Source organism: Euwallacea similis, chromosome 32 (genome assembly GCF_039881205.1).
Source record: "Euwallacea similis isolate ESF13 chromosome 32, ESF131.1, whole genome shotgun sequence".
Classification (NCBI taxonomy): Eukaryota; Metazoa; Arthropoda; class Insecta; order Coleoptera; family Curculionidae; genus Euwallacea; species Euwallacea similis.
The window spans coordinates 352077-379479 of NC_089640.1; the positions used below are offsets into that span (position 1 = coordinate 352077).

At 35.6% G+C, this 27403-nt stretch overlaps 2 protein-coding genes across 2 annotated transcripts in view; one reads left to right on the forward strand and one right to left on the reverse strand.

Annotated features, from left to right (window-relative positions):
- The window catches only part of Miga (mitoguardin), a 42257-nt gene that overhangs the window by 3751 nt on the left and 11103 nt on the right, over nucleotides 1-27403 (forward strand). The window lies entirely within an intron of this gene.
- On the reverse strand, nucleotides 861-27029 carry uzip (unzipped). The gene is made up of 3 exons (XM_066403915.1): nucleotides 26762-27029; nucleotides 2744-2940; nucleotides 861-2683 (listed from the first exon to the last, which is right to left on the reverse strand). The coding sequence occupies exons 2-3, from the start codon at nucleotides 2931-2933 to the stop codon at nucleotides 1476-1478; spliced, it is 1398 nt and encodes a 465-aa protein (XP_066260012.1). The 5' UTR covers nucleotides 2934-2940; nucleotides 26762-27029; the 3' UTR covers nucleotides 861-1475.

Here is a 27403-nt window from a genome sequence, read left to right on the forward strand (position 1 = left end):
AGTGTATATGAATTTAAATTACCTTAAGATGTATCGGAGAGTGCTTTATAGAATTATAATTTTTTGGAATTTTTAGTAGTTCGTTAAATTAGAGCTTAGATCTAAATTTACAGTAAATTACGCTAATTAGTAGTAGCTATGTTAAGCTTTTATTTTTCTTTTAAATGAGTAGGAACCAGACTTTAAATGACATCAAATCCTATTTCAGACTTCGAAAGAAACCATTTCGATTAAGTTTGAATGGGACCATAAATATTGTGAAATCTCATAAATTCTATTACAGAGCGTTATACTGCATTTAAAGTTTTCAAAATTCCTCAAAGTTTCCTAATTTTCTACCATATAATCTACATCTATGTAAGCCATGTTAATTTGCACTTAGTGCAAGTAATGACACCAAAAGTGACGAGAGAGAAATAAAGCGTTTCGGGACTTTTCTTTATATAAATCTTCAAAAAGGATTTTACTTACAGCCAGTGCTGGCTACATTTATCCTCAGTGATGTCATGAATTCCTCAACGTCCCGCCGCAGCTATATTCATCTTCACCCGGCGATTTATCCTTAAGAGGATTAAATAACGATCTAATCAGTTAACAGGAAACTTCCCTTTTCATATTAGTTTTGCCCATCTCCTGGAAATAATACCGTTTTTTTTCTACTTAATCAGATGCGAATTTCGTCCTGACATCGAAGTTTTAATTTCAGCCCACGCCAGAGCAGCAAGATCCTCATTAATATTAACACAACATGATGTATTGTTGTGAATTGCTTGATTTGCCCACATGTGACTTAAAAAATTAGCTTCTGTATGTGCTAAATTCCAGAGGCGTGCCATTTTTAGTAAGAAAAAATGCTGATAATTGTGATAGTTTATTAATTAATATCATCATGGATATCTACATAATACATTGAAAATGTACATTATCGATTATTTTGTTTTATACATAGTTTTTAATCAGTCCTTAGAAACACATTTGATATTATTTAGCTATATTAATAGCTGCCCGAATAGGTTCTGGCCAGTGCTATTTGATTAGAAGAGTGTTTTCACATTAAACTACTTTTTGTACTTAACGCAATACGTAACTTGGAATGAAAACGAACGAAAGTCCCTCTTTTTATATCACTCATCTTGCTTTGATTATTACAATACTGACTACACTTGTTTCGTTAGCAAAAATATATGTAACACACACTACGCGACACCTTTTCTACACGTTATTCGTTATTTTCTTTCGTAGCAAAATAGACTTTTGCTACTGCTTAACCGTAATATTATCCCAAGAAGAAATGTTTCTCAAATCCGCCTTAAAACCTAGGGCAACAAACGATAAAATAAAATTAAACAACAAATAAACTGACGATTTGAAAAACATTTTCAGACACTATGTACAGAGTTTATTTACACATTAGCACTACGTAAACAGCAACAACATTAAAGATCAAAGCTGCCCCCTTTCCACTGCAAGCAGGCTTATGTTAGCCTCATCACAGCCCCCAATAGAATGTAATACAAGGCATCAAGTAAAAATGCCCCGGAAGCTGTTGAGGTGGAAACGTGCTCGGGGTTTGTCATAGATGCGGCCTCTTTGGTGTCTTCATCTTCGTAGGGCTTCGTATTGCTTCTCACATCAGGCTTGCCTATACGCACTACCTGTGGGGGTACTATTTCTTCAGTAGTTGAAGTAGTCCTTATTGTCGTGGTGGTAGTCGTAGTGGTGGTCGTGGTAGTGGTTGTAGGCACGAAGCTGTTATTGTGCAAGAAATATGCAGGACTAAACTCGAAGAACGTATCAACCATTACGTTCTCCCTTTTGGTATCTTCAATGGTAAACTCCAATTTCTCTCCATCCTCGTAGAAAGCCACTACTGTAGCCATATAAGGAACTTCCATTTCAGTATAATTTCCGACTAAAGAAACATTAACTGCAGTGCCTTCGCTTAAGTATTTCTCCACGTCGACCACTACTACTTTGTTTTCAGGCCTGGGCAAAGCCCAAGTTCCGTTTACTTTGCTTGTGGGCAGATAGACCGTAAAGGGCAAGCCTGTGAGCATTCCATGCCCTTTTCCCCATCCGAGAAAGTAGCTGTAATTGTAAGTCATCACACTTTCCACTCTTTGCACTCCATGTTCATCGTTCTTTAATACAGCCTGGGCTAGAATTTGTTTTTTCTTAGGGAACCTCCTACCAGTTCTCTTAAACTTAACCTGTCTAAATTCATAAGAAATTGGCTCAGTTTCTACTAAAATCTCCCCCTCTTCCGAAGAGACCTCATTGTTGTTTTCATCCACCAAGTAGTAGAACCCTAGATTTTCTGAGGGGATAAATGTTCCTACATAATGGGTCAAAGACCCTTCTTCTTTCTTTTGGGTGTTTATGGGTTTTCTAGCTACAATAGTTCTCAACACATTCTCTCCACTAGTCACAGCTCCTTGAGGTATGTTGTTGTACTTGTTCTTGCTCACCCAGCTCAGTCTAGCACTATGATCTATATTAATCAAGACTTCATACTGATTATACTCCTCAACTTTCCGGTAAAGCGAAGCTACGCAGACGTGATTTTTGGACCTTAACTGCCCGGTAACCCAGACACCAGTTACTTTTGCCCTGCAAATGTAGACCGGCTCCTGGATCAAATCTGTGAAGCTGCCCTCTATGGCTATAGGCTCATTATTTGTGTCTAAAATCAAGTGTTAATACATTAGTTGGAGGAACGGGGTGATAATAATTAGCTAACTACCTTCAGAGATTTGATACGCAGCAATTACCGCATACTTCAAATCAGCATTGTCGTGACTATCAGTAGGCACCCACTGCAGAGTTGAAGAAGTCACAGTTTGTTCCAAGTTTGAAGATATGACGTTCACAGGATCAGCCCTTGAAGGTGCCAGAAATAGGGCCACCGTAAGGAGCAGCATATGCATTGACATGGCTGACCTGGAAGAAAAAACTAAGTGTGAATTATATTTACTTAGGGTAATATTTCATGCATAAGTTCGGAGAAGAGAGAAAAGAACCGTTAGCATATTGCTGTATACACACGTGATTGCGCACGTTTTGTTTAGATTGGTGATTAAATTTAATTACTTGTTACAACCAAGGCATAATGGTTTATGTGCGATGGTGACGGTCGGATTGAATCGTAGATATGAGCTTTGAGGCAAGTGCAACCGCATGATGACCTTATGAAGGACCAACAAAAGAGTGAAAAACTATACACACATTTTGTGTGAATGTCTAGAAGTAGTGTTCAATTATATATTTTAAATTAAAGTTGTCAGTCCATGAGAGAAGCCTCGTACGTGTAACAGTGATGGATTGGAGCAGAAGTGTTCTAGGCGTAAATTTTAAGTGGACTCACTTAACTCACTCAATGTGACATTGTCCTGGCTTGGTTTGGTTGTAGATAACTTGGTCAATTCGTACTATCCGTCCTGAATTTTTGCAATTTTGGAAAGCGCTTTAAAAAAACTCTTCAACAATGTACTCATTGACACCACTATCTCTTCTTTTTCTCAATTTTCCTCATAGTATGCTTAGGAAGCTTTTGTCTTCTTGCAAAACAAAAGAGAATTACTACTGTAAGTGTCAAAGTTGATTTGCCAAGTGAAATGCAAGATAGTAGACTTCGTAGAACTCTACTTCAAATTAAGTAGAAACGCAGTCGTGGCATGTACACTGAGTAGAAAGTAATGCAAAACATTATGTAATTAATTAGTTGGTGTAGATTGTAAATAATTGGCTGTTTATAAACAATCCATAATTCCTTCAATTCTCTGATACCTAACGGAATCAACCACATAAAAGATAGTTTAAATGCATAACCATATACCTACATGCATGGTTATGTATCGAAACTGATTTCCATGCCGTTGATTCCGTTAAGGAAACTGTTGATCATATCATGCGGCTACTGCAGTTGCGTTTCTGTTGAATTTTAAGTAAAGCTCTACCATGTCCACTTTATCTTCATTTGAATAGTTTGCGGTCAATTTGATAGAGCAATTTCACACAGAAATTTCACATGCAAATCAGTTTTCACACGTAGAATAATTATTAAATGTCTTTTGTTTTGCGTGATAGAAAACAAAACCTTCCAAAGCCTATCATGGCGAAAATTGAAAAATCTTTATTTTGCACTGTAGAAATTAGATAATAGGGTCCACAAGAACATCGTTAAAAAAGTTTTTTAAGCATTTTCCGAAAATGTAAAAATTCATCCAAAAAAGTTACAAAGTTACCACATAAAATTCGGAAACAGTTGACGATGGTTTTAATAATTTAAACACATTATGATTTTCTTAGTAAGCCATTGGGGATCTCGATATAAGCTAAAAATTTTCTATGCACTTTAAAATTACTGAAACGTAACTGATTTTTAATGCCGAAAACAAAGAGCGCGAAAAGACGAAGAAGAAGGTTTCATCAATTATTAATAGTACATTTGAAATCAATCAGGATTTCAATAATTTCAAAAAATCAGAACTTCTCGGTACGCCACCAAAGAACTCTAAGCTCTAAAACAAATTTTAAGCTAACAATTGTTTAATTTCAAAATGTGATTTGATTTCAATACCAGGAGTCAGGGCCTCTAAGAAGATTAGTAAGTTATAGTAATATAATTTTGCTTTGTTTTGCATATTTTTGTAACACGTTTTGCCTATTTTGGACTAAAACCCGACAATTACGCCAATGTTTGCTGCTCAGTGATAGATATAATTTTAAGAGCTTAAAAACACATATCTGAAACAGATGTGGTTTAATTCATCAGCGGCGGAACATGGCTGTTTAAAAACATGTTTTGAATGTTTTGGAGGACGAAAACCATAGATGCGCCTTTGATTTTCTAACAGTTAAAGCCATTTATTTAAGGGTTTAAACGGAAATCTAAAATGATTGTCTCCTAACATATTTGCGGCGAGACTTGGTTGCTTAAATGTAGAAAATTTTGGGAAAACTTGAAAAAAGGATTGCATTTTTAGAAGCACCGAGCTACATAGATCCGTTTTTGATTTGATAACAAACGAATCCATAGTTTTAAGAGCTGAAACTAATACCTGAAACAACGTCCACACTTAATGTCAGGAGCGTAACATTTTTCAAAGGCTAAAAAAAACTACTAAACTTGGACCTTGAACATTCAGAAATGCTTTCTGGACTATGCCCTTGATGAGACTGTAATTGAACAAATTCCAACGACGCAAATGGCAATCTCAGAGGCGAAATGCGTAGGTATTTTCCAAAAAATATCATTTATTCGGCATAAAATAGCATCCCGAGTGAAGTGCAAACTAAAGCCTTTGGCCGCTATAAATCTAAACAATGAGAATATCAAATAAATAAAAATTCCCTCGTAGTTCAATAAAAAAATACAGCTTGATTTCGACAAACATTACGTGAATTCCGAAATCCAAATTTTGCTCTTTCTTGGCTCATTTACGTATGTAGTTCTTGCCTATAACTTACATCCAGTACTACTTCACGTGCAACCTCTTTGAAAGGCTTTAACAGCTAATAACATGCATGCAATTAAAACGTAGTAAAGGAAGGTGATAAAATCTGACTGAAACAAATTACATATACAAGTACGTGGTAGTACCCGACGGACGATTTAAATTTTATTACTGTTCTTGTTATTTGGCAAGAAAACATATTGGCGAACTAGATACTTGACTTTTGACTTTAACTTTATAGAAATGGGTAAGATTTATGGGAGATGTCAATCAAAACGTTCCAGGAAGCAATTGCAAAACCATTGGTGTAATTTATCACTTGCATATTGCAAATACCAGACTGTTGCGTGCTTCATTCGAAGATGCATGCTTCTGTAAGGCACGCTGCTTGCATGTTTATGTTACAGAATCTTGTTGGAATATATTAAAATTTTCACCTTCTAATAGTCCTGACACAATTGCAGACAATTTCCATTGTTCGTAATTGTAAAATTTAGTGGCAGTCCAGATTTTTCTGAAGAGATTTATTGCTATTTACGAAAAATGCTACTAATTGTAAAGCCATTTGCAGCATTTTTTGGGCTCAAAAACCCATTGCCACGTTACAGATTTTGTCGCTTTAAGAAACAATTTTAAGAGCCAAAAGGCAAATAAAACATTTCCTCTTAATTCATCGGCAGCGAAAATGTCTGTTTCCAAGGTGGAAAATGATTTGACCCCCTCTCCCCGGATGTTTCAATAATCCTGACATAATGGTGAAGAAATAATATTATTTAATTTATAATTTTATCGTTCGATTTTGCGCAAAAACACATTTTAGTCCATGTAAGTACCGAGTCGAACGTCACCACCTCAGCTTAACTCTTGAAATCCGCACGTTCTTATCTCTAAACTTAAAACTAACACTTCGCTATCAAGTTTGTCTGTAATTATATGTCTCGTTTACATCATTACAGTGCCAATCAATCATTACTTGGTTATCTGCGTGTGGTATTTTTTTCGAAAACTACCACACTATCAACAACTGCCTTATTATTAAGACTCGTTTACTCGTTCCGCCATATAGACATTTTTCACTGTGCGACGCTTGATTAGTAATAATTACCGTTCGCGAGCTAAGAATACTAATAAGATGGAAATGATACGAAAATGAACCATAAACAAAGTGAATTTCGCGATTTAGTCGAAGACGACTGGTACAAAGACGGCGCCATTAAATAAAAAACAACATGGCATTCTAATAAGGAATTAGATCTCACGTCCAAGATTTCCGTTCCAATTTCTTAACTTGCGATTTTTTCCGCCAAGGTTGGATGCCTTATCGCAGTGATGCAACTGCAAATTGCTTCTTTATGAACGATTTCCTTTAGCACGAATGGTTGTCTACTGGAACGGGCCTTCAACTTGACTTTCAGTACGGTTTTTTGGAAAAAAATGATACCGAAATGGGTTCGACGACCATAAATTTAAAGTAGCGTTATGTCCGTTACATTATTTCAGGCAAAGGTACTAACAAAGAACCTGATTTGATGAGCCAATGTAGAATCACAACCAGGAAATTCTCATTATTCTCGATGATAATATTAGGAATGGATGAAGTCGAGCCATTTGATGTCTATATTTGTGCTTGAATTGACTTGAAAATGGAATTATGTACTTGAAAAATGAATGCATGACTTTTCCATAGTCAGAAAAGTGTTGTCTGGATACTTGAATACTCCTACATCTCGTTCAGTTTAGTAAATCATAAGGAAGATAATCAGTAAAATAGCATCGCCCTGAAGAAGACTCGAATTTGCCACCGAAACATTGACAAAAGGTGATGTTAAAAAACCGGTTACAAATATTGAAAAAGCTTAACACGAAATATTAACTACGTTGTTTCAATTCTTTAAACCCTCTTAGAGACACGTCTGACCCTTTGTGTATTTTAACTGCGTTGTAATTCTCACTTTTTCTAAAGAATTCTGCAATTGTTCGGATTCAATTCTAAGTTTTCAGTGGCGTGTCAAAAACTCTAGAATTTATTGCAAATCTTAAAACGCTGACAAAACATTAAATTAAGTTATTTCAATTGATTAGCCTTCTTGAAGACGCCTCTGGTTTGATTTTTTTTCTTTCAATTTTTCGAAAAACATGAGGACCTTCCAAAAATATCTCCTAGTATATTCCTGGTTGGTTATACTACTGTGTGAATTTGTATTTTAAGATATTACTGATTATCTAAAGGATATGTCGCTTTACGCCTTCATTTCAAGGCCCGCGCCTGAAAACTATAAAATCGATTTCTTTTATACGTTTGATGATGATATGATAATTTTCTAGACTGTTTTCAGTCATTTTTCAGTAGTTTTCTAAATTTTGGAAAATGTATCCATTCTTCGTGCTACCGAATAAGATTTAAATGTTTTTTTGGACTTGGTCTATTTCAGAATTTTTCTGATGGCGACAAAATCGTCTCAGATAATGATGTTCTCATTATAACTTGATCCACTGAGCGATTATCACCTTTTATCTTCATCAAGAACTGTTATAGAGATAAGAAGCATCTGTACAAAAACTAAATTTTAAGACTAAATTTCTTGTCCTTACAACGGCCTCCTTTCGGTCGCCTCTTTGTCTTGCAGAAGCCCGTTTCGTCTTCAATAAACCGGAGAAATCCTCTTCAAATCTCTAAATCTAATTAAACAAACCACTTCTCTGTGTGTAGAAAGTCAAATGAATCTTAATTGAAAACTATTAGTCCCCCAACATCGGTCCCTGATCTGCATAATTGACAAAAACATACAACAAGCACCTAGAAAGACACTTAAATCTTGTAACACATTTCATGACTTTTAAATGAAACAATTTATGGCGTCAAGCCTCTTTAATAAATATTAATGAGCTATCGGCAGTTTATCATCTGACTGTGGTAAGTGTCCCGTGCAGCGGACAACAAGGGCATTATCAAAGAGCAAAGGTGTTGCTGTTGCTCACTTCACTTCAATTATCGCATTACAATGGACATTATGTTTTTGTTACGGCGACCCTTTCAACCATCCGACAGCTTGTCAATTAGCGTATCTCTTTGATGTTGAAGTACCAAGCCGGTACTTTTTGTTATAGTAAGTTATTTATTGCCATACGAACCGTGATGGTAGTGGCTGTATTATAGAAATGTAGATTGTTACGTAACAAACTCCATATCAAGGACGGTTTGTCCATTTACATTTTAAATTTCTCGAGGCACAGGTGCAGTTCAGTGGGTACTTACGAGGTTCTAACAACAGGACAGTAGGTTCCTTATAATACAAACCCATTTAAGGACGTCACGTTCTGATTGCGTATTGAACTGTGGCAATTTCCTAGACTGAGCCCTAGCAAAGGTCCGCCATTACTGGTTCTAATTAACATATCATTCATATTAATGCATAATTAAAAGCGATTAATATGTAAATGTTACCTTGTTGTAGTCGGTTAATTTGCATGTCGACGTTCAATAAATAGGTGAAGACAGATGGAAAAAAGCACAAAAATAGGATGAATCATTGCATACACAAAATGTGTAGTTAACCATAACATTGTGTTATGAAATAGTGAGTGTTTTTTAATTCGATTTATTTGATGAAGACGAGTATTCTGAAGTGAATTAAGCGCGATATTTCATTAAATTACTATAAGATTCGACATAACTTTTTCCTAATGGCTCTCTTAAAACATATACGTTTCAAATTAATATTTCGAACTTTTCCACTACAAAAAAAACAGTGGCGTAGCTGATGTTTTAAAACTATTAAACCTCATGATAGTTATTTACCTAATCCATCCGGAATGCGATTCTTTATCGTACGCTGCCTGCGGTTGACTGAGTGATGCGAAAGGTATTTCAGTCAGCAATAGAGTGCGGTAAGGACATTTTCATACGCGTAGTAAAAAATTTGACGGTACCGCACGCTTTAATGGCACATGGACTTGCGTGCGGTAAAATTTTTGAATTGATGACGGGTTTTCTTGTTTCTCTTATCCTGTATACAATATCTCAATGTAAGTGCTACTATTTTAAAGTGGCGCCAATTTTAAAGTTTTAAATAGAACAGCCCGTGTGTTATTGAATTTTTAGATTTTCTTTAAATTTTATGAATATTTCACGTAGCACTTAATATATTCACAACACTTTCTGTATTTTCGAAATGGGTTAAGTTAGAGCAAAACGGTTTTCACATTTCCATCTCAATTAATTTTTAAATTTGCAATCTTGGAGTTTTAAAATATGTCATATTTCAAAAACTGTTGAAAATCGTAATAAAGTTTCTTATACGAAATATTTTTGGTATTTTGAAGACAATTCAAAAGTTCGGTAATATACGGGGTGTTCGATCATATATGGAATACTGTATATGATGTACATGGGAGTGTCATATTAAGGATCACGTTGTGTAAAAATAAGGAAAGTGGCTTATTTCCAAATTACTAAAGTATTTCGAACATTCCTCAGGTGTGACGTCAAGATGATGTATGATTCTCAGCATCGCAGAAAGCAGGTTTGCTGTCGTCAGGTCATTCTGACATTATTCTTATAAACGGTCTCGTCTCCAGATTTTAGCGTTTTGTTTTGGATCGATTTGGACATCCATGTTTTCCAAGTCTTTATCCCACACTTTTGCATTAAAAAAATGCAGTTACCATAAGTGAAAAGGGGGCGCCCGTTAAATAATATATTGCCACATTCAATGCAAATCATCTCATGGTTTTAAAATTTAAAGGATGAAATACACCCACTCGTTTCGGGTAAAGACATAACCAGTCTGACTTGTATGTGTGTATGTGTGTGCGGATACCTACAAATCTCGTCGTTTTCGTGGTACCTTTCGAAGGTCAACTGGTCCACTCAAGTGATACTCTTTTTATCCGCATTTTTGCATTTTAAATTTGTTTTGTGACTGAGACATATTTTTCCCTTGAGATACGATCTTGGTAACTCTCTTTTGCAAAACCGGCAATTTAGAAAGATGACCCGACAAGATTCCAAAAGCACGTCAAAGCAATCATATCGCAACCATTAATCTTGCACCCACCGGCACAATGCCTTTTCATTGTCAATCACGGTATTGTCTGATTTCACTGCTTTTATTTACATACAGCGCGATTGCGTTACAGTCACTATTCCATGACAATGAAAAAGAAATTGTGATGATGAACTCGAGATTCGTGTTTTTACACTTTTATTGAAGATACTGCAAAAGCCCTAATGGTAAGTCCATTGTGGCTGCAAAGGAGCAAATAAAATTAACTCCTCTTGTTTGAAAGTAAATACGAACTATTTAAACGTTTTATATGTTCCTCGAATTACTCAATAAAAATTAATTCATTTATAACTCGATATCTAATTCACTTTAAAAATCAGTTCATTCATATTGGGAGCGTGTGGGCTCAATTGATGCCTCATTAATGCATCACAGTGGTGTGTCAATAATTGCTTTCGTGTTATGGGAAAAATTCACTCCTCTCGTTTCTCTATCCCAATTCTCTTAGGTAAATTTATCGGGTGATTTATCCACGTCATGATTAGATTAAGCTCGCAAATTGCCATTAATCCACTTAGCTTTCATCTCCTTCGAAAGCAGAAATAAATTGAATATTAATTACCTACTGATTAGCTAGGTGAAGCAGCCATTGAGAATCTACCGACAAAGTAACTGAATTTGAGACAAGTTTAACTAAAGTTGTCGGAAAATTTTACTCCAAACTGCACTGTACTGAACTTAGTATAACGATCTGTCCATCATAATTATTCCTGTACTTAAAGAAATCTCTGTGAGTGCACGTGTTACTATGTTAAGATTTTATTAAATGATTTTAAATAACGTTCATATGAACATTTGAAAACAGTTTGAAGATTGCCCAAGTACTCGAAGACATTTTGAATTCTGAAAGGGACATAAATTGAATAGAATTAAGTCCAGAGAAAAAAGCCCCTAATGTGAACTTGAATGACTTGAATTAACTCGACCCTCAGCTGTTGTTTTTTTGCCAAGATAAACCTCTGGCTGTCACAAGAAATTCTTCTTTGGTACGTAAATTTTCTGAATGAACGAAAAATCCTTTTTTAAGGGACAAAGTCCTAAATGTTTCCCATTAAACTCCAGGGAACTATAGGAAGTCCTATAACAGAAATACTGCCTCTCAAAACAATATTTTAACAAACCTCTTTAATTCATACACCCACAGTGTCTTCAAGTGTAGTACAGTTGGTGAGTGATAATCGTTTAAATGAATTTGACTTAAGTCATTAAAGAGGTTGTTGCTTGCAGTAAGTAGTAGGAAATAAAAGTCTTAATTGCAATAAATCCGAAACGTCGCTCTTAACATTTCCATTTTACCAGACTGATTGATGGCTGCATTGTCCTTTGGGCAATGTTACCGGATGTTGTACAAACTCTCAAATCTGGTACTAACCATGGCAAGCAAAATTCATTTTCTAATATTCTGAATAAAATTTGGCAAAAAGGCTATCATTTGTAGCAACATCAGCTGCGTCACATGTTACAAAAGTCTGTTAGTATCTACATGAGGCTCCGCTTTACGTCGACGCGATTTAAGCCCCGGCGGGGGCTCCCCCAACTACCTGGACCGACTGGTCCAAATTACTGGGCCCCAGACGAACATAAATGCCGCTTTCTGATTGGATTTTTTCCGGGGAAGTGTTGATTGCTTTCAACATAAACGGGGCATCGCATTTCCATGGCAATAAATTCTACTTGTAACACCAAATACCCTTCTTGTTGCCTCTTCATGTATCAAAGAATTGGAAGTAATTTAAGGAAGAAAAGCCAGACAGATGGTTTAAATTGGGAGGGGGGAAGTCTTTGAAAGACGAGTTTGCAACACACAATTGCGTCCGAATCCCAATCAAGGCCTTTTTGTCTTTGACGGTTAAACAGGGTGGAAAACGATACCTTTGAAGAGGGAGAGATTAAATCATTAAACTTGAACACACTGACATTTTCCTATTCTGGTTTTATTGTGTGGCGTGGAGAAGACCTTGAACAGTTTTAATTCCTATGATCGAGGTTATAATAGTGATAATAGCACAATAATAGATTCATTTGAACTTGAATTTGCCCGTGTTTATGCTCCAAATTACAGACAAAATAAATTTAAATATTTAATAAATAATGTTATGAATGTTCTCATTTTTATGTTTGTTGGGCTCAACTATGTTGACGTTAAGGATTATATTAGTTGCCTGTTCAATTATTGTTGATGATAACGCATTCAAACCTGTAACAGTTTGTGAGTGATTGAGGACTAGAAACATGAGTTTTTTGAAAATTCGATATTATTGAAATTTTGTCGGGGATAGTCCAATGTTAGGTGTCTAAACTGGACTCCCTACATTGTGGCGTTCTCCCAGGGCCACCCCGTATATGAATATATGCCATTCACCATTGCTACTCAATAAACTTTCCATCAATTACCTCATAAATCATTGACACCTCTGCTTCAAAAATTACCAGAAATAACACTTGACTTATGTGTTATTTACGTACGTACTTGTTGGAACCACGTAGATAGACCTGTAAGCCATGAATGGCAATAAAAAATATGAACCACAATCCATAAGAAACCTGTTTGTTTTTTGGTTAAAAGTGTGTTCACGTCCAAACTTGTTAATGTAAATATAAAATTTAACACCGCAATATCGGTTATCTAACTTCTCGTGAAAACTGGTGGAAAAATTCTTATCCATTTCAGTACTCCAGGAAAATGTTTTTAGTTACGCGTAATATAACAAATTTAAGGATCACTAAAAGAAAACCAAGAGGCAAAGAGACTCTGGAATTGATTCGTTTATAGTTTTGACTCATGCTTATTTGAATTCAAAATTTAAAATTGTTAACTTATTTCCCTTCGAGTTGAATTTTTTTTTGCCGAAACTTCTTTCTAACAAACAAAAATCAAAGACGCACTCAATGACACTTACCAGCAATTCTTAAACAGAAATAGAGATACGTGGGCTTGAACCCTTACTAGGGGGGTGAATATGTGGGCTTATAACCCTTACTGATGCCCATTTGGCCTTAAAATTTCGAACTTTTGAGACTTAAGATTTTTTTGCTTAAATCTCCCTATAATACGAAAACTCAAATACAAACTCAGGAAAATTGACTCTTAAACAAAGAGAGAGCCATTAAAAAATTTGGGAGTTTATTGATTCAAGTTTGTGGCTACTTGACCTCAAAATTTTGAAGTTTTTGTTTCCAGCCCTTGACGGCTTTAACGAACAATCGTTATGTTACTATGGGGTTAACCTGTGAAATTCTACAGGGTTATTCATATCATGCTCAACGAAAAAATGCAACTAAAGTATTTAATATTTTCAATTTTCTTTTGCATTGTATATAACTCAAATAGAGGTACGTTCTAAAATGAATTTTTCTTTTATACGGAGGTTTGTAAATAAATGAAAAATATCAAAGTTATGTTTTTTTTTAAATGGGACACCCAATATGTTTGTGCCATTTTAGATTCCTTGGGAAAAATAAATGTAAGTTTGATTAAGATTTACTTATCTTAAAGCTTAATAATTTTGAAATAATTGAGATTTTGTAAAAATGTAGTGCAAACTTTAGGAATTCTGCTTTAAAGAAAGTTTAAATGGGAGTAAGGGGTACCTGTTTAGGTAAACTTTAATCAAACATACATTTATTTTTCTCAAGAAATCTAAAACGGTACTAATATATTGGGTGCTCCATTAAAAAAAACATAGCTTTGATATTTTTCACTTGTTTACAACTCCCCGTTTAAAATAAAAACAATTTTAGAACGTATCCCTATTTGAATACTATACAACGCAAAGAAAAAAATTGAAAATATCAAATACTTTAGCTGCAATATTCCGTATAGTGTGACGTGAATAACTATAATTTTGAAAATTTTTGTTAAATTTTCGTCAAAATTTGATATTTTTCACGAGATGTGAAGGCACCTTTGTTATAACCGTATTGTTTTGTGTGTAAAGTCTACTTGGCAGAAATGATACTCCCTAGGGACAAATTTTCGTAAGAACTATGTTTACACGAAGTACTTAAATCTTTTAGAGTACTCCAGGTCAAGTCAAAACGAACTAATAGTACCCCTAATTAAAATGTCCTAAAATGTAAGTTTTTATTTTCAATATTTTTTCTAACAATTATGACCAATAACTGTCGCAAATGCGTCATTAGCCTCAGTGTAGTATGTGACGCCTCAATTTTATCTTTAAAAGATGGAACGTGATATATTCCACCACAATATCAATTTTGTTTCTGGGTTACGAAGTAGTTGGTGCTTGAATTGCGAGATCGTGACTTTACAGAATTAACCTTAAATTAATAGAAACGACACAAATACTGTATGGCGTCAGTCTGAGGATTTATGATGATTTTCGTGGGAAGAACGCAAGTCTATAGGTGCCCTAGTGCACGAAAAATACCTAAAATTTGTCCTTTCTGGGGGGCGACCAAAGAGTGGAAAATCGTTCCTCATTTGCGTTAGATACGATTTTTATTCGGGTTTTATTGCGTTTTTCCCCCAACTGCTCAGTGCGGTGAAGATGAAGGAAATTTGATTAGAGGCGGGGAGATTGAGCCGGAGGTTTCATTTTTTGGGGGGAGAAAATTCAACATTACACGTAAAACTTGTTCGCATATCCAATTGAGCAACGAGCAGTTAACCCTGAAAAAAAGCCCTAATCTTGCAGATAAACTTCCAGATAACTGGCTGGCATTTGGGGTAAGAAAAGCATTCTAGCCACGTGTGTTTACGGAGTTGCAAGGGAGTTGGCATGGCAACTGGCAATTTCGCACCCCCAACTCCCCTTAGGCTAACCAGGGCTGTACTCAACAATACAAATTTTCCATTTCGATTCAACAAAATAGAACTAATTGAAATTCTTTCATTGTTTCCATGCAAGTTCAAAGTCACGTGTGATTACTTAGGATGTAATTTACATCCATCCACCATGTGAGTGACTTACTAATTGTAAGTTTAATGAGTCTTTAAAGCCGATATTCTTGGCTCCACGAAGAATAATTAACGTTATTAAAAGCCGTCGGTCCATATAAAGACTCGTGCAGTAATCTATACCTAATGGCCAGGCAATACACTGCCTCTATTATTGACCGCAAACAAAGATAGACGAGTTAATAACCATAGTTCAGCTTCGTTCAGGAAATATTTATTTCATGTCCCGTATAATCGCCATTATTACACTTCTCGGCAGGTGGTGGATCTATAGTTGAGGTGGTGTATGCAAATCGGTGGTATTAACACTTCGTAAACAGTATTTGGCCGTTAAATGAAATTTAAAACCGTATTAAACGCCAAGCAGATGGATTTCCTCGTAGGTGAGAGATTATGCAGCTGTGGGCAGTTATAGCTAAGTATATTGGTCCGTTAATTCGATTTCGAGTGCTTACCGGTTCTTGCAACGGGATTATTGGGCAAAATGTGGGATTTTTAGTGCATTATAGTGCTTGAATGTATTACAATGTGGGACGGTTCTATGATCGGTGAAAGCTAATAAATCTTCGAATATACAGGGCAAAAAAAAGAGAAAATTTCCGAGATTTAATATACCCATCCAAAGCAGAGTAGTTCGAATAAATAATATTTAAGATAAGCACGTCACTTCGCATCAATTCTTTACCGTTGGCCTTTTTCACAAAATTTAAAATCAAAACTTGTCACCATTAATTTTTTTTAACCTTTCAGCAGTTGAACTTATTTAATTTGTGGGAATTTTAATCGTTCTTCACAGGCAAAACGTGGATTTTTTCTCTGCATTTTTCGCTCATTGTTTTCTCACGCTGCCGTTTTGAAGTTTCAGAGTCTCCAAAAATGAATTTTGCTTCCGTTTCATCGTTTTCAGGCTGTTAAAAGGACGGTTTTTAAATCGATCCTGTATGGTTTTGCACGTTTGTGTCATCCTTCTTGAAAAGAAACAAGATGATAATGTATCAAAAAATTAAATTAAAAACCAAAAATACCGCATTGCATACATTTCAAATTCAATTGAGCCACGAAAATCTACCAATATTAGTCCGCCCTACTAGCACAGTTTCGAACGAAACTCAAAGTACCTCTACTCCTTACTTAAAATTTATGAATAAAAATGAGCTCGAGCTCTCTCCTGAACTTGCGTTACGATTTGACAAAATGTTAATAAGTTTTTGTCAAACACACCACGTGCTGCTTTCTGTGTCTAATCCATATAAATTATAGTTATCTGGTCTTCGTTTGACTCACGCCATAGTAGATTTGTACAGGTTTCACTGCATTTATATGGAGAATCCACCTCGCACTGAATAGTTATTATGTTGGCATTTAAATCAAAGATACATCACTACACATCTACATATATGCATAACTGACAAAACTTCCGTCCGTTTAAATGGCTTCAGTTACGAAGTACTGTTGGGCGAAGATCGCTAACCATAAAGTTTGCCGAAAATGGCTTACGAATTGTTAAAGAAATTAAACGAAATTCGTGTGACTAATAATACACCTATCACACACACTTACATTGGCCATAACAACAAAGAAGTCCATTCATAAGAAAAACATGAGTCACTGCGTTTTTGATTCGCTATTGTAGTACCATTTAATTACCGACCAATCTCGCTTACATCCTACGCCTTGAGCACTATAATACAGCGTTTCCGTTATGCCTTCCTTGGTTCTCATACGGAGAAACAAATTGGCCTTTTGTTATTCTGTTGCGGTGATACTTTAGCTCAGTCTAAATACCATTGAAGACTTTTAAACGTAATTTTTTCAAGATCAGAAAGAGGAAGTTTAATCTGCTTTTTGTAGTAATTTTTAAAACTTATATACCGTTTTCCTTTGGTGTTGATTTCTAAATAATTGTCTTCCACGTACTATGTGCCAACCTAATCGTAAATAAGCATTACGCTCGCTTTTTTCACGGTTTTCAGCAATTAACTCAGAACTAAAAGCGTTGCATAAGAACAATTGCAACTCCGAGGCGTCGACAATGTGTCACTTGATTTTGTGGTGAATATACAGGGTGATTCAGGAGGAAGTACCAATATTTCAGGTACGTATTGGGTGACACAAAATAAGCATAAAAGTTCCTATATACGTGGGTCCTATTCTCAACCATAACAGAAATACAAGGGTAAGTTCAACATTTTTATTAAACGTACTAAATTATCATTTAATGATTATTAATAAAACACTTTGGCTAATAATTTTCAAAAATACCACCGTTTGCATCTAAACACGTGACCGCTCTCCGATTAATAAAAAAAATGTAATAATAAAAAATGTGTTTCCAGCATGACGGCGCTCCTCCACATTACAGTTTACAAACGAGAAATTTTTTGAACAACAATTTTCCAAATCGTTGGATTGATCGAGGCGATTCACATAATTGGCCACCTAGGTCGCCAGACCTTAATCCCTTAGATTTTTGTCTTTGGAAATGTTTTAAATCTTTAGTATACGCAACTAATGTAGATACTAGAGATACATTATTCGATCGTATAATAAATGCAGCAGATTATCAGAAACAGATCAGACTCCATTCACAGAGCGATTAGATATATTCATCGGAGAGCGGTCATGTGTTTAGATACAAACGGTGGCATTTTTGAAAATTATTAGCCAATGTATTTTATTAATAATCATTAAATGATAATTTAGCACATTTAATAAAAATTTGCTTGTATTTCTGTTATGTTTGAAAATAGGACCCATGAACATAGGAACGTTTATGCTAATTTTGAGTCACGTCATAATACGTACCTGAAATATGTGTACTTCCTTTTGAATTACCCTGTATAAATCTCGATAATGCGGTAACGGTCAAAGACTTATACTGGAAGTTTCCAACATGAAAATGAATATAAAGCAGTGAAAAAGAAAATGTAGCAAGATTAAACAGCTAATTGTATTAATGTTGCATTTAATACGATTAGACGTGACTGCCGTAAGCCTACACATGTAATTTTCTGCTCCACCGACACTGGATATGGGACTAATGTGAAGTTTATTCTTTCAATCGCAATTACCGATTAAAACGTAAGCTAAATAACCACAAGTTAGGCCAACACTGCAAGTTGAACCCATAATATATTCTTGAGGGCTGGGACAGATGTCACTATAGAACAGCGCAGCTGGCAGGGTTTTATTGACTGACCCATTTAAAAGTCCTTATATGGGGAAATTCACTAACAAAGCCGGCCAAAATGTGCGAATTACGTTTGGAGATAATATGAAGAGATAAAAAGGGATAAGAGCATATGGCATAGCACTTGATGGCCTGTGGACTGCATTAAAATTGCCTCATAGATGATTTTCTTTAGTAATTGCAGGATGCTGTATCAGGCAATCTATCACTCTGAAAGCGGCCCAAAGTCAAGATATGAAACGTTAAATTGGGCAAAACTTATTAATCTTTTTTATTACGTTTCGTGGACTACTTTCTCAATTTTCTTGATGGAATGTCACGATTTTGACCCGAGGAAACCCCCATTATGAGGAACGTTTTTTCTTCGTAAAAAAGTAATACGTATTTCCCAATGTGTGTACAAAGTACCATTAGATTGGTACTTTCCTGCGACCATCACAAAAGTTTCTTGCACGCTTTCTGAATATATTGGATTTTCTCACGGCGCATTTCTAAGATGCCTTAAAACGAGCATACATAACTGAACTTTTTGTTAAAAAAGACGACACACTTAACCACAGGGACGTGACTATATTGCCAATTGACTGCGTTGATGTCTATATTGCAAAAATACGGTCAAGTAGGAAGAATGAGTATAAGCTGAGTACATTGTTTACTTCCAGGGCACATAAAATAGTAATTTTTACAGAGTAAAGCTTCTTCATTAAGTTAAATATTTATAGCGAAGTGTCAAATATTATCTTACACTTCTTCTAACAAATTAACAGTTTTCCAATACCTGACCTCAAAACAAAATATTGAGGTCGAAGTAGTTCGAACATACAAACAAACAGAACTCAAAGTTGTATTTTTGCCGTTGTTGTTTCTTACTTGTGGTTGATAAAAATGTCTCTTCGGGGCACTCCGAGTTCATTTTTGTTTCACTTTTCTCCAGTAGTTTTTTTCAGTAGAATAAGTGAAAGTGAGATGAACAGAAAATCTGAGTTTTTTTTAAGTTGAAATAATGGTATAGATACGGTGCTACTACGTTTACATGAGATAATACAATGATTGAAATCAATTTTAATGAAATACAATTTTTTAGTTTTTTGAAATGTCATTAAGTTGTAGACTTCAAAATGTGCAAAAGTATACAGGATGATTTAAAAACCTACTTAAAAAATCGCATTTTGTCTAATCTACATAGATGGAAGATAACAATACGCATTAGAAAAATTCTGATATACAGCTCTTTTTTGACGTTATGAAATTTCAAACCGACTAGAGATCGCCATAGGAACACGCATTTTTAAAATAACCCCATTATTAAGTGGTTTCAATATTTAAACCTACACATTAGGATCAGTTTTAAAAAAATCTGTTTTGTAATCACCGAAGTGTGACAAAATCCAACATCTCAGGAAATATTGTCAGATTATTAATTTTTTAATGTTCTGAAAGCTTAAAACTAAGAGAGAAAGCTCTAGGGATGGGTATATCCGGAATAATCCTTGTAATATGTACTCTCAAAATATGCAAAACAATACAAATAATTCATTTGAAAAGTCAAATTTTTGGCTAGTGAAGAGTGAAGAAACCAAAATCAGAAACAAGAGTTCATATTTCAGCAAATTTTAAAAAGAACTAGAAAAAGAAATATAAATGAAGAAAAAGTTCTAAAATTGAGTAAGAAAAAGAAGTCAATTTTGAGATAAGTACGTAAGCTTCAAACAATTATTTAAGTTTAATTCTTCAATCCTGATTAAACCACAGAAAAGGCAACGTTGTGTTTCGTGTTGGTTTTTGGGAGGTCAACGTGAAACTCTTCAGACATTGACACAATGATTTATCACTTTCGCACACCATCTAATTTACTATAATAGTTTATTTGGAACCTTAGGAAAAAAAGGAAAAGAGATTTTTTGGTTAAAATTATAATCCTTTACATAGGATTTCTCTATTCTTTTTATGTAATTTGTTTATTTTCTGTTTTTAACCGACTTAATGGGTTGAAATATGGAGCTAAAACAATCTAAAGTCGTTGCTTAATGAAAGATGCCAATAAAAATACATTTTCATTCTTTTTTTTTCTCAATTTAGCTTTTCTTGTAACATTTTAGCAATAAATCTTGCGAGAAAAGAAACAAATTGTGTATTTTAAGAAAATTCGATTCCATTTGACTTTTTTGGTATATCTCTTTCACTTAACGCGGTTCTAAAGTCTTAAAAAACCGCACCTGAAACCAGGCAACTTCTTACATAAAAGCAAGTGAAATGGTACCATACTGGACCCCTCCTAAACACCTCGCTTCTAATCATCAGGTGTGAATAACAGGTTGTGCACTATGTGGCATTTTTATAGCTTCTGTTTTTGTCTGGCTTTGCGGAACTCCGGACCAATGCTTCACGGCATTTAAAATATACAGGCTGTCCGACGTTTACCATATCAGACATAAACTATATCATATTCGGGTGAGCGTATTCGAATGAGACCCACCACGTAGTCTGCTTCAATTATGCAAAACAAGGATTATATTACTTCAAGACATGATACCAGGTCCCATTCAAAGTCGTAATGTGCGTTAAACATTGCCGGTGTTGTATTGAAATTTCATGGGGAATTTAATGAGAGATTGTGGATGCGGCATGCCCGAAAAAAGAATCCAGTTTCCACACAAACTGTTCGTCTAATTAGCTTCGCTTTCAACTTTCAAGCCCTCCCATTTTCATCATGAAAACTTTAATATGGGAGAAGGTTACCGAGTCTCGCCCTCGTACATAAATAAACCGGGTTTTGGGGATGTTGCAAACTTCGCAAAACTCGGAAAATTGAGCCCGGAGGCACGTTTCTTTGTGCTGTTTGAAGGTACAAGAGTAAATTGCATTAGTCAGGTGAAGAAAGTTCAGTGAACTACGAAACGCGTATAATGAGATTACACATTATGAAACCTCATATCGGCTGAAGTGTTTCAAAAAGATTTGCCACCTAAATATTACAGCGTCGGCGATTCGATTATTGAAAAGATCAAGCCTGAAGCACGCACTCGACATTTAGTTCATCGGGAAAATTTATTGATACATCCATCAAAATGATCAGCTTCAGCCTTCCCGCTGTGTTTTATTTTCGTATTTAGACAGAATACCGCAGCTATAATTCATCACTGACATAATGCTGCGAATGACAGCTAAATATGCTAGTCACTTCGATATGGGCATGTTCCGCTTTGGATGGAATTACAAAAATTCCTGTGTACAAGCGCATCCGGGTACTACCCCGTTATTATCCGGCCGATCTTCGAAGGAAAATATATTATCTTCAATTATTTACAAAAGCAAAGCAAACAGTTCTTTAGATTCCCGAGAAACGAGCCGTAGGCAAATAATGAGTCATACATCACGTTCATTAAACCTTAACAAATCCCTTGAAGCCACGAGAAAGTTTGCAGTTAACAATGAGAAGTACTGTATACTGTTAGGTGCTTTAGCACCTTGTTCTTCACACTTTGTTCTGCCTATTTCCAGCATCGGAAAAAATAATGGTGCCCACAACCCCAGCATTACCCTTTTGAGATAAATTGTTATCCCGGAGGAATGAGGCTGCAATACGTCACTGTCTGCTTACCGACGAGTTAAATGTTTTATCATTTGTGTGCACCATTGGAAGGTTCTTTCTGGTGAAGTCTGGTGATGCGTTTTTTGTCCCCAAATGTACTACAATACTGTCTTTTAAAGAATGAAGATGTAAATTCGAGTTTTTTCCTAAATTCTTGAGGAATTTTTCAGCTCGAAATTTGTTGTAGCGGGGGCTTATACGCTCACTTTCACATGAAATGCACCACCCAGTAATAATAATAATTAAGTCTTGTAATTTTGGCAAAATAATGCTTCATAATAGAGTAACAAATGATCAGAGTTTCAGTAAAAAAGAAAGAACATTTATTAATTAAAAAATGAATAATGAGTGACATCCAGCTGGACGATGTCGCTGAATCCTTTCTTCAGACCACGAAGACCATATTCTCACAATAGTAGAGTGGTTCCGATTTATTCTTCGGGCAATTTCACGAAAAGAAAGTCCCTCCTTCATGTCGATAATTCGCCCTCTATCGAAATCCGAAACGTAGAAAAAATTTCAACGCTGTCTCACTGAAGGCATTTTAAGATGTCTTGCTCATGGTTTAGCAACAAGATAAACTGATATTTCCATGTAAATATCATTTTATTTATTAACAATTGAATAAAAAATCTAGAATTTCGATGAAAAAAAAACCATTGGCATTCTTTCTTTTTTGCTGAAACTCTGATCATTTGATACTCTATTATGAAGCATTATTTTGCCAAAATTACAAGACTTAATTAATATTATTACTGATTGGTGTATTTCATGTGAAAGTGAGTTTATTTGAATATTCACGAATTTTCACGAATCTCCCTCTTTTTTAAAGTTTGCAAGAGGTCTTTTGCCGTTCCAAAGTCTAGTTTTACTACGCAAAAGCCTCTTAAGCAACCAAGGTAAAATCTTCACCATTCACTCAAAATGCACTTTTCAGTCTAAAATGGGCAGGGCCGACAAGTTTTCGGAAAGTTCAATTCAATTCTTAAAAGTTCAGTCCGGAATTCGGTGCTTGTAACAATCGTGTCGTCAAATCCGGGCTTCCTACGTCCCTGCCTCATGTCGAAAGTAGCTGAAAATTCGACTAGTTATTTGTAACATTAGAACGATTATTATTCAACCCAAAATTCATCGAGACAGGAGATATATTTGAGTACACACAATTTTTTCAATATTTCGGAATTCAAGACTCTCTGCGTCCTCAAACACGAAACGTGACTGCTCGGTTCTTAATTTAAACAAATAGAAAATTTCATTCTTAAATTCATTGACCTGACAATATGTTTAATAATTTCCATAACAAATTGTTCTGCTTCACTGAATTGGTAATTTTTATCCGAAGAAATTTCTTCTTTGTTCTCTATCACTATCAAAAATCATAACTGCTCTTTCACACGAACGAAATGTCAGATCTCAGGCGCCATATTATTAAAATTAGTGAAAGTCCGACATGAAATGCCTCTGATCTTGATTTAATAAGTCATATACCTGACCTATAGACTTTTGTGCCATTAAACAGTACCTTGGTACTTATCAAGCGGAAAAGAATGTGCATGGAGATTTCATTGTGTAATGAGCTGCATCCATTCATGTATGTGGCATTTTATTAGTGTAGCGGTACCGGTACCTGTTCGTTGGCCTTTGAACAATACCATTTTTAATTGGTCATTTTGTCATGTGAGAGAACCGTAGAAGAGGTACCGATTAAAGTCTGCCCACTTGGTTTTACGCTGAAAAGGGGGAAGCGAGATGTTTTGGTGACATTTGAGCACCAAACATCGGTGTTTCACTAATTTAGGGTTTAAGAGTAAACCGTTTTTTTACCAAGAAGTTAGCTAATATAGCTCATCAAAAGTCCGCACAAAGGCGTCGTTTAGCAGAGGCCAGCTATTAAAAAAACTGCGGTTTGTTATTAAAAATAAACCAAATAGCATCACTCAGCCCCATGAGGTGCTAATTACACCGAAAGAACTATTAACGAAATTTAGACATGACAACGTAGCTTTGCTAAGAATAATTGAAGTTGCTGCGAAATTTTGTTGCTGCAAATCAATTGACGCATTAAAAATTAAGTCTACCTGCACTAACCCGAACTAACCTAATCTGGAACGGGCACTCAATGGCAACTCAACGTGCAGCATTCCAAATGTTTAATGATTTTCCATGAATTAATTAAATCTAATCGCCACAAAAATAAATTATTCAAATAAAACCAGTTCAAAATCTTTTCCCTGCAGGTTATTTAATACATTTCCGTTGGTTGAAATTTGCAAATTCAAAGCTGGACATAAATCAATGGAAAATAAGCCTTATTAGTCTACCTACCTACACAAGACTAGGTCTGAGCCGCAAGTATTATTGTGATCCTCAAGTTCAACGATGAAGAGAACAGGTTTAAAAATGTGTGTAATATCTAGGTCCTTAACCCTACCAGTTAAAAAGAACCATTTTAATTCAGGAATGGCGTGCATTGGCTCCGGATTCAAAAATTAAATTATAATATGTTTCCTTTTGCTTTTAGCAGGGACATGGATAATTCGTTGTAGCTCCCATGGGTCTAGGAAGAAATTATTGATTATACAAGCTAATGCTGTGCCAAGGCCAATAAAAGTTTATGGTCAAACGGTTATTAGGGTTCATGTAATAGCTAATTTCCATGGGATGGCATGACGACGGTTGCTGTTTATATTAATCTTAATAAATTAAGTATAGAACACACTATCTATGTAACTTTTCGCATGCAAAGAGGACTGAAATTACTTCTTCAGGTGTGCACCGCATTATACTACCGATTTATTCCAGTGTGTTAATAAATGGGAGAAGTACCAAAGAACCATGCAAACCTAGCGAAATTGCCAACGTTTATGCAAATAAGGACGTCAAAAGATATTTATCATTCGGAACAGAGATAACCTTTAACATTTGGATTTTGTTATATAAAGTTTTAAATTCCAATTGCATTTAATCATGAACAAATTATGGTTTCTTGGATTTGTTTAGAAAGATACTATATCAAAACAGGGACACAGATTGTTAAAGGCTGGGTTCAAGGGGAATTTGTTTGAAATAGAATATGTTCTACTGATTGCCGCCTGAAACTGCAGTTTTATGTACAGGAAAATTGCCAGTTAAATTCCTCAAAAACCAGAGGCGCACCAAACTAAACTGTCACTGTGGAAGAATATTTTAATACAATTCCAGACGCTTTTTTTCAATATTTTTATTACTAAAAAGTTGTAAAATCAATGCCAAGATTGTTACGTAGATCGGCGATTTTGCATTTAAATTATACCAGAAAAAATTTGTTTAGCTGTAGCGAGGACAGAAGCGTACCAAAAGTGGATTGCAAGCTGTTACAGATACATAAATTGTCTCTTCTCGAAAAATTAGTTTTGTTGATAGAAACATTTTGCAAAAATATGTGGCGCTACTGACTATTGTAAAACCTAATAGTTGTGGGTGTCCATTATATCCTGAATGATTGATGACTCGATTGTCTTAGATACAGAAGCGTACCAATGTAAAAAAGCTGTGATTAGAGGTTAATTAAATTCTTTGAAAAATGATCTTTTTCTGCAAAAACAGTTTTAAAAAGCACGGGGCGCCACTGTCCCCCGAAAAAACTTAATACATAGTTTTTGGTTTTAGTTATATGCTGAAAAATTAATGATAACTTGATCGTTTTAAAACCAGCGGCATAACAAATCTGGGTTTTATTATTGCATGTTGAGCCATTAACTGAAAACCCTAATTAGGTTTCAGATATACCCTGAAAAACTCGTGACTTGGTTTCATTGATTTATTATAATGACTATTGCATATGCTAATAGTTCTTGGTGTCTTAAAGCGAAAAAAATAGTCAGAGATATACTTAGCCCTAACTCCTTTAAGGGCAGAGGTGTACCAAGCCCAATATTTCAAAATAATCAGACGCATTAATTCCTCTTTTATGAATTCTTCGTTCCAAGGTAATTTCTATAATTAATTAAAATCACGAACATATTCTACATTGGACATGAGAACACTTTCAGAGCGTGCAGCATATTGCCGAAGGGTTAAAAAAGTATTTCCTTTATTTAAGCGATGTTAGATAGCTCCCTTGCAATGCACCGAATTGTATAAAGAGAAGTAAATAAGGCGGACTCACAAACTCAAAACCCACCTTTTTCCATGGTATTCAAGACATCCTCGTAAGGAATCCAGCGGTTACGCCTATGGGTTTGAAATATAACATGTCATGGAGGTATGAATGCGCTATCTATGAAACAATAAGGAAAATGGAAATATTTCTATGTCTGTAATTAGTGTAAGAAAATATGTGCTACGTAGTATAAGCACCACCGTAACCATTTGAAAAGGCCCATGGAACCGTATATCAAACTAGGTCTCTTCGGGGGTCCGTGATATTCTACCTGACCTTTGCCATGCACAAAAAACATTTTAAAAGACACGCACTCCTCTCTTTGGTGTGCCTCGTTTAACCGATTTCCCTTTTACTAAACATTTATCCCATATTGCATAACAACCCCTACATACCTTTAAGTCCAAACCAACTAGGAAGGTAAATCCTATAGTTCGTAATAAGGGTTTTGAAAAAATTATCCAATACGTTTGGGGGGTCGTTAGGAGACTACCGAACTGCTAAAACTTGTACACTAGCACTGCACCCAATACCGGACAACATGCACTAACTTGATGGGGGGTTGATCTATCGGTGTTTTGACTGCGTTGCGTCGAAATTGATCCGCTCGAAGCGAAACGACGTGAACGGATCCAAAACGAAGTCTGGGCACCGGAGCCGGAGCCCGCGCAAATCCGGGATGCCGGCCGGGTCTGGGTAGTGGGGCTCCGATGGGACTTCCCATTGGCCGCAGACACGTCATTGTTGGGGCTTCGTGTTACGCCAAGGACCCGAAAACTTGTGGGCTACAGACAGGAAGCTTGTAATGTTTCATTGAGAATTTTTGGGAATTGTGAAATTGATTAGTCACTGCAAAGGAATTCCCGGGTAAAGTCTACTGAATCGCATTCTGTACAGGTTTTTATTTTCACAAAGGTTTTAAAATCTATCTCAGCTGTTTTAGCAAGTGTTCGTCACGAGGACCTCACTAAGACTCTCCAAAAATCGTCCCGTTACCAGGGACCACCCTCGACCATCCATCGTTGCGGACCCGAGTA